The following is an 8738-nucleotide window of genomic DNA, read 5'->3' on the forward strand; positions in this document are numbered from 1 at the left end:
TTGCTACAACAGGTTTGCCTTTTACATTGTGGTAGTTTAGTGCGAGATGGATTGCTCCAAAATGGATATAGGAGTAGCCTGCTTGCATCCATTCTTTGGGAAATTTTGATGGAATTTCAAGAGTAACAAACTGTTCAGAGACAAAGGCAGAAATAGGATAACTATCAAACCTGGAGGCTTGAATATACTTTTTTACTTGCTTAGAAGTACTATGAATTAGAATTTTTATAGACCTAATAGGGGAAAATGAGCTTTTTTATAAGTAGAATAAGGATTTACAGTGGGAAGATATGTAGGTTGAACCTTATCCTCTTCTTTAAGATAATCTATTTCGTACAAAAAAAAAAGATTTTCTTTGCAGAATGTGACTTTAAGGGAATACTAGGCATTGACAGAGAAGTTGAAGAAGTAGAAGGTCGTGACAATATTTTTTTCATCCATAATTGAAACGATTTCCCTCTAGACTATCCTTTCTAAACAAGATGAAAATTATGAGTTTTGAGCAAAGCTGACTCTGATACCAATACGGGAGAGGATTAAGGATGGGATTCAAGAAACTGTCCAAAAAATAAGAAGAGGGCAAAAAAGATTGTACAACTAATTCAAAAATCAGGAATAAAGATAAAAAAATTATCCTTGATACTGTAGCTAAAAGGCGGTGTCAGAATTCAATACAACACATTTGGGCCCATAAAGGCTTATTTATATAAAGCACCCAATGTGGAAAAGTTTATTTGAAATAGGCCCAATTACAAAAACTGCTCTACATTATATAAAAAAGTGAAGCATCGGGTAGTTAGGGTTTTTTGTTAGCCCCTCGCGTCATCGTCTTCAAAGAACGCTTAACCATCAAAACCAGCTAGCTAAATCAACCGCATTTCACCAGGATGGTTAGTTTTTCTTTTTGATAATTTATTATGTGTTTGCACTCTCTTATTGTTTGCTTTTGCTAAAAGAAATTTGCTTATTCCAGATTATTTTCTTTACTCACTGTTATTTAATGCCTTTGGCCTTGTTTCTGAATGAATGAAGTAGGCTTGATTTGTTTATAAAAACCTTCTTCATTGCTTTTTTGTGATTTAAATTATGCATATTCGGATCTGGTAACTACGCCTTTCTGTTACCTGCTTTTTGGAGGCTACCAATCTAATTCCTCTTTTAAGTGATAATTGATATAACTGACGATATAATGTTTGGAACGGAATCTCAGATCAAAATCCTCTCCTGTTTTTCTGTTTTCCTATTTTTAAATTGCTACTGTTAAAATCTGCTTATTTTAAGTTTAACTATGTAATTTTTGAATGTGCAGTCTTGCTGTTGTTGATTTAGAAGTGCATTACTTAAAAATCTTCTCCATGAAAGAGTAGATTATTTCTGCTACATTTACACATTTTATTTTCCTTGGTGGTGCAGGCTAGAGGATTGAAGAAACACTTGAAGAGGCTCAATGCCCCTAGGCATTGGATGCTTGACAAGCTTGGTGGTGCTTTTGTATGTTTTAGTCTTGATCATTTTACTTTCATGCTAGTTTACTGCAACTTTTTATTCCTTAAGTTTTCAGTTTTTACCGCCGGCGCCTGCTCAATTCATCTATTCAATTCTAGTTTTGTTTTATTATCCTCTTGTTATGCAGGCACCCAAGCCATCATCTGGACCCCACAAATCCAGGGAATGCTTGCCATTAATTCTCATTCTGCGAAACAGATTGAAGTATGCTCTCACGTACAGAGAAGTTATTGCTATTCTCATGCAGAGGCATGTCATGGTTGATGGGAAGGTTCGGACCGATAAGACTTATCCTGCTGGTTTCATGGGTATGTGGACTTTCTCTTTATTCCTAGATTGAGTTGTTCTGTTTATACTAGGTATTCAATTGAGTGAAATGTATTTGGTCTGATTATTCTGTTGTGTATACAGCTTCAGGATCCTAACATCCATTCTTTGTGTTCATTGTTCACTAGTCTGCTTGACTGACACTTCTATACTAATTTATGAAATACATGCTGCGTTAGCCAATGTTCATTGGCATGTGATCTTGGGCTCTTGGCTTGTTTCTAGGGTAGCTTTAAGTGCTCTGCTTTTTAGGAGTTTACTCCTTTCTCTCTGCCTTGCGGAGATTATTGTATCCAAATCTTATGTAACATACTTGTTCACCTACTTGTAGATGTTGTGTCCATTCCTAAAACAAATGAGGACTTCCGTCTCCTTTATGACACCAAAGGGCGTTTCCGTCTCCATGCCATCACGGGTGATGAAACCAAGGTTTGAATTTTAGTAGTCAAGTATTTGAAATATAGGAACCAAGTGTTTCTACTTTCTTCACCCTGTAGGTATAACAATATTGTTCTTTTTTATTTATTCTGCAGTTTAAGCTTTGCAAGGTTAGGTCTGTCCAGTTTGGCCAGAAAGGCATTCCATACCTCAATACATATGATGGGCGTACCATCCGCTACCCGGACCCTCTGATCAAGGCTAATGACACCATCAAGCTGGACCTTGAGAGCAACAAAATTGTTGATTTCATCAAGTTTGATGTCGGAAATGTTGTCATGGTGACTGGAGGAAGGAACAGAGGTCGTGTGGGAGTGATTAAGAACAGGGAGAAGCACAAGGGTAGCTTTGAGACAATCCACGTTCAGGATGCTGCTGGGCATGAGTTTGCAACTCGTCTTGGTAATGTGTTCACAATTGGAAAAGGAACGAAGCCATGGGTATCCCTTCCCAAGGGCAAGGGTATTAAGTTGTCCATCATTGAGGAAGCTAGGAAGAGGCTTGCAGCCCAAAATGCTGCTTGAACATTAACACAAGATATCTAGATATGTCTTGCTGCTGTAGTTTATTCTGGAGTTACTAGATTTCTTGCTTTCGGTTATGAAGAAAATTTTGAGAACTATTTTCTTCTTGCAATCTTAAATTGTTCGGTTGGCTAATGTTAGTGAACTTACAAGGCTATATTTTAAATGAATGCTTGGACTTGGATGCTTTCGTGAATATGTTAATGCTTTGATTCATTATACAATATCTTTGGGGAAATGCAAATGGTTCCAAATCACATTGTTATTCCACATTTACTCAACGCCTTCAAAAACCAAGCTGTTTATTGTCTCTTACATGGCAAATGTTAAGGGGCTGCTACAATGGCATATAGATATAGATATTTTACAACAACAATTTATTCTTCTCCACTACCTGTCCCTCATCATATATGTATATATAGTAGAACATCTGTGAAGCACTAAAACAACAGAAAGATGCAGCATTTAGATGGTGATTATGGGCAGCATCACGCCCCTTCGTCGAGTAGCATTTGATCGAAGTGCCACACGCCTACAAGCCAATTGCAGTCGGTTATTACAATGTAACTGAAACATTATCAACCCAATGATTTTATGAAAACAAATGATACATATAGCTTGCAAGGCTTACCATGTCCTTTTCCAACCCGCCTTAATTGAGAAACATATTCTGATATCTTCTTAATGGCTTCAACCTGAAAACTTGAGATAATTAGAAATTGTGGGTGTTTGAAAGATTTCTTTTTTGGATACTAAGAATGAAAGTGAGCTCACCTGCTCAGCTAAATATTCGCTTTCGATGAAATCGGCCATCTGAGCATCATTGTTTTGCACCGCTACCTGTTAAATTAAGATCATTAGATTAGTTGTAGACGCACACATCTCATCTACTACACCTATGGCGTATGGCTATAAGTTTAGAAACAATTAGTGTTACATTGTGCAGGCACAAAAGCTTCTCGTTTGTCAGCTTCTCCAAGGACAATGCTAATTCCATACCTGAACTCAACAAAGAAGGCAAAAGTTAATAGATCAGAGAAACAACATTTAAACAAACTCTAACAGCAAAATTATGAGATATTGTGAACTATGAAGCAATTAGCATTGCATTTGAGAGCCGAAAAGAGATCAGAATAAACGTGTAAGAGGGACACCGACTCACCGTATAGTGCATCTCCCTTCTCAGCATGATCAAACTCTGAAGGGGGCATCAGAATAGAGTGTAGTTTTACTCTTCCTCCTCGTTTGTTCTAATTAAACAGTTGAAATTAATAATTCTATTATATTTATATGCTCCCACTCCAATATATAATACGAAAAAAAAACCGGGTTAAGTGCACCAATGTCTTCAAACTATGACTCGGATTCTAAATCGATCCCTAAACTTTATAATATTCTAATTAAGTCTTCAAAGTATCAATATTCTATAAACCAAATCCTTCCATTAGCCTAACATCAACTCTGACCTTAAATGCTAGTTTAGATTTGACATGGACCATATTTAAAATGTGTGAATCAAATTTTAAATCAGTGTATAACCAGTGACAGAGCCAAGGGGCTAGCAGTGGTCTACCCATTTAAAATGGAAAGTTTTTTCATTTACTACTTTTTATAATTTATAAAATTTTAAATTTAATCCTTTAAAAATTATAAAGATAAACTATTTAAATTGTAAAATTGTATTTTTACTATCGTGAAAATATATGAATAACTCGGGCTAGATATGTTAAAGAGAATAAATAGTGTTAGGACTATTTTTTTTAATATATTAGATTCAAATTGTCTATGCGATAGTAAGTTTAAACTCTATATTTTAAATATGATCCATATCATATTTGAGCTAACATTTAATGGTCAAACTAATAGAAAGTGATTAATATGAATAGTGAATTGAAAGGTTTATAAGTTTTGAAGATTAATTTAAAACCTGGGCCATAGTTTGAATACGCTTGGTGTGATTAACCCAAAAAGAAATAGACATGAAAGAAAACCTGATATTCCATCAGCTTCTCCGCATGCTCTCTTTCTTCTTCACTTGATTCCTTGAAGAATCTGACGACGACAATATAAAAAATTTATCACGTCATACAGATATATATATATATATATATTTAAAAAAATAACTTTGGAGAGCTTCTTGTTATAATCTTACTTGGCAAAGCCTTTGAGCGCAACGTTGTCTCTGTCGAAGTAAGCATACAACGAGTGGTACACATAGGAAACGTTGTATTCCACACTGTCACACAAAATAAATAACCACCCCGATAAATCAAGAAACTGATAAAAATATCAAAACGCGAAGCAGCACAACTCACTTGATTTGCTCATTGATGGCGGCTTCACAGGCATCAGCATATTTCTGGCGAGCCAGCGAAAGATGAGGAGCGATTGGGATATCAAGTTCCTCCTTTTTCACCTCTTCAAAAGGCTGGAACACTACCCCTGTAAGTGCATGATTGTTGGTTCCTATGGATGCATAAACACCCAAAGCCCTTCCATGTTTTCTGGGAAGAAAACTCAGAGCAGATGATGATGATGATGTTACAGGGGAGCCCTTAAGGGAACAAATTAGATTATCCCCTTGCTTGGCTTGCACACACAAAGATGAAACTGGTCTCAAAAGCATTGTGGAGAGGTTTTTAGGAATGGAGAAGAAATGAAGGAAGATTGTTGATTGAGGTTGGAGGGGGAGATATCATATATAGAAGAAGAGGTAGGTGGAGTACTCACTGTTGCAAGAGTTCCGGAGTGGATGGCATTCGTTCTGGACCGTCGGATTGGAAATTAAGTGACGATCACGGTTGAAACACGTAAGTAGGCGTGTGGCGAACCCGTGGTCTATCCAATTGAATAGGCTTTTGTGGGACTTTTAGCCCCCGTATATGCTTTCCACATTGCGATCTCTGCGTCATCACTTAGCTGTCCATGTGATGGGATGAACGTGTCGTTAACTTTTCTCAGTTGCTCGAATCTTCCACGTAATCATCTTCTTGGCTTTTTCCTCCTTACAATCAATCTCGATAAACATCAATTACTTTGCTACCATTTCTAATAACATTTTAATCCCTCAGTCCCCATACATAGTTAATTTTACCATAACTTACTACTTTTGAAAACAAATGGAAAGAAGGTGATTAAACACAACAATTATCTTTAAAATAATTGAATCTAGCAAAATCAGTTTCTTTTATATCTACTCTTTCTTTAAAACTTTTGTTTAATTTTTAAATTTAATATTTGATTTAATGTCGCACCACTCATCATTAAACTATGTCGTTACATTAATAACAAAGTTAATGCATAGAGATTACAATATTAACTTTTTAAACATATGTTTCTTTTAATAGTAGTAAACTTTAACCCAATTAGTTTGGATTATAGTATAATTACTCTTAATTGTTGCATTTAATCAACTAAATATTCTTAATAGGTAAACCACCCGAAATATGGGAGGGTTCGGGTAAAAATATAAGCTCAAAATATGGGTTTAGGAAAAAAATGAGGCCCATTTAGAAAACGGGTCGAGCCTCGTGCTCCACTTTTTTGGCCCGGCCCGGCCTGACCCGAATATATAATAAATATATTTTTTTTCTAATTTTAAAATATATTTTTATTTTTTTAAATAAAATTTTAGTGTTTATTAAAAAATAGGCCGGGCCCGGGCCTAGGACGCAGGCCGAAATTTTTTTCTGAGCTCGGCCCATGATCACCTCTAGTCTGGAGCATCCTTGATGGAATCATTATTCTGCTAAATAAGGGTTACAGACGGGTCATTATATTGACTGACAACTTTAAAGTCGCCCAAATCTTGATTGGTTTGAATTTAGAAGATTTAAGAATCACTGTGCTTAGAAAGACTCAGCGCATCATGAGGGTGAAAGGGATGTGGAAGATTAAGCACATTCCAAGAAATCGAAACTTGGTAGCGAATCGTTTAGCTAAACTTAGCTTGAGCTGGAAATCAAGCTTACAAGTCCTTAACGAGGCTCCTAAGGAGACAATAGATTTTTTACAAGAAGATAAAGACAATGGTTGTTTTATGTAGTTGATGTTTTTCATTTTCTCTTTTCACCAAAAAAAAAATGAAAAATATAGAGAGGTAATCCTAAGATTTCTTTGTGAAGAAAGTTTTTATTTTAAAAGATTTTTCAAGAAGAGTTTTTTTTTTGTAAAATATTAATTTTATTATAGGTTCTTATCATTTTTGCTCTTTTTGATATAAAAAAGTCAATCCCCAACCCTTAAATAGGAGAATAATGCACTTTAGCATACTTAAACCCACGACCTTCTGCATTGACAATAATGCCGATATCAACCGAGTTAAGACTCGATTGACAAGGAATTTATAATTTTATTGGTAGAAAATTTACATATTATAATAATTGTATTAAGATATAGCAAAAAAAAATATTGTATTAAGAGAATAATCTTGATCCTATTTAAAGCATGGACGTAAGCGAAAGTAACGGAACAATATTTAATACCGTACTAATTTTGGGCAAGCGGAAGACTGGAAGGTTTGACAAATTGGAGAGTGTTAATTTTGTGTTTAGCAAAGACAAAATAGGCAGGGCTGGGTTTTTCCACACCCTAGAAACAAGTTGCTCTTATCTTTCTGTGTACACAAACTTCCCTTTGTAAGACAAATTCCAAGTCGTTTCATTGAAAGTTCAAAGTAAAAAATTACTATTTGATGCAAGCTTTGAATAATGGATGGTGGAAATTCTGACACCCAATAACATCATCTCTAAGTTAAACCTCAATTTTTCTTTTTATCCAGTGAATAACTAGTTGAAATATCAAAATTTAAATTGGGTATTGATGATGAAGGGCTTTAGTTAGTCAAGCTCAATTGCAGCATGGCCTGAATGGTGAGATTTTTGTTTAATTGGCTTCATGCAACAGGCTCCAGAATGGCCCAAATAGAGGGCAAAATGAGTGCCACTATCAAATGGGCTTTCTTATCTTTTTAAAGAGGAAAGCTGTTGTTTTAGGATCAGTTACGCAAAGAATCTAACGCTCACACAAAGCGAAGCACGGATTTGACTCGCATATTACACTTGGTTGCCAGCCGCTGAGGAGAGGACCTTTTTGCCTTTTGCTACACATTCAGACAAATGCACCATTCCACTTATGCTTTTCGTTGGAGTTACTGCTTTCGGCCAAAGAGCGCTTATGGACACCACACCACCATACCCACTTGATGTTAAGCCCTCAACTCCCTCTCAACCAGGATATTACTTTCTCAAGTTAAAATTTACAACTATATGTTATTAAAAATATTAAATTATTAATTATTATAAACACTGGATTAAATCATTAATTCAATTCAAATTAACTTATATATAATTACACAAATAAAACTTTGTTGAGTGTTTTAGCGTGTCTATCCTTCAAAGGGAGTTAAATTCTCTATTTATATGATGTAGTCCCTGATCTTGAATGTAACGTCTTAACTAGGCTCCCATGCATGCCAACACGTACCCTAAGATTAACACGTGTTCTTTAGGTGCGTGTTCACCTACATGGTAGTGTGAACCTACCCCATGCGAGTTCATAAGAGAATGCGAACTCATCATGAACAAACTCCAATATGCGAACTATGCAGAGGCGAAGCCAAAACAATATTTTAGGGGGGGCCGAATGACATTTTAATTTTTTATAGTCTATATCTTTATAATTTTTAAAGGATTAAATCGAATTTTTATAATTTTAAGAGGGTCAAAGTGCAACTTTACATTTACTAATTTAAAATTTTAAAAAAAAATTAGAGAGTCTAAATAACAATTTTTCATTTTAAGGAGGACCGAGGCCCATGCCAACCTCCTAGATTTGTCTTTGAAACTATGCAAGCTACGGATTAATCCCAGTCATGCAAGCAAAGTAGTGAGTCAGAAATAACTAACACTATAACAAACTTAAATCTAGAATGTTTATTTAAAC

At 35.4% G+C, this 8738-nt stretch overlaps 2 protein-coding genes across 2 annotated transcripts; one reads left to right on the plus strand and one right to left on the minus strand.

Annotated features, from left to right (window-relative positions):
- The first annotated feature begins 729 nt into the window (after positions 1-729).
- LOC105799971 (40S ribosomal protein S4) lies at positions 730-2993 on the plus strand. Its single transcript, XM_012630798.2, has 5 exons — positions 730-890; positions 1414-1491; positions 1634-1814; positions 2165-2262; positions 2367-2993. The coding sequence occupies exons 1-5, from the start codon at positions 888-890 to the stop codon at positions 2793-2795; spliced, it is 789 nt and encodes a 262-aa protein (XP_012486252.1). The 5' UTR covers positions 730-887; the 3' UTR covers positions 2796-2993.
- Positions 2994-3080: 87 nt separating this feature from the next.
- Positions 3081-5474, minus strand: LOC105799973 (ferritin-3, chloroplastic). The gene is made up of 8 exons (XM_012630799.2): positions 5111-5474; positions 4948-5031; positions 4787-4847; positions 3958-4045; positions 3733-3794; positions 3570-3635; positions 3427-3490; positions 3081-3327 (listed from the first exon to the last, which is right to left on the minus strand). Exons 1-8 carry the CDS (start codon positions 5419-5421, stop codon positions 3284-3286), a joined length of 780 nt encoding a protein of 259 aa, XP_012486253.1. The 5' UTR covers positions 5422-5474; the 3' UTR covers positions 3081-3283.
- Between the last annotated feature and the right edge of the window lie 3264 nt (positions 5475-8738).

Source organism: Gossypium raimondii, chromosome 9 (genome assembly GCF_025698545.1).
Source record: "Gossypium raimondii isolate GPD5lz chromosome 9, ASM2569854v1, whole genome shotgun sequence".
Taxonomy (NCBI): Eukaryota; Viridiplantae; Streptophyta; class Magnoliopsida; order Malvales; family Malvaceae; genus Gossypium; species Gossypium raimondii.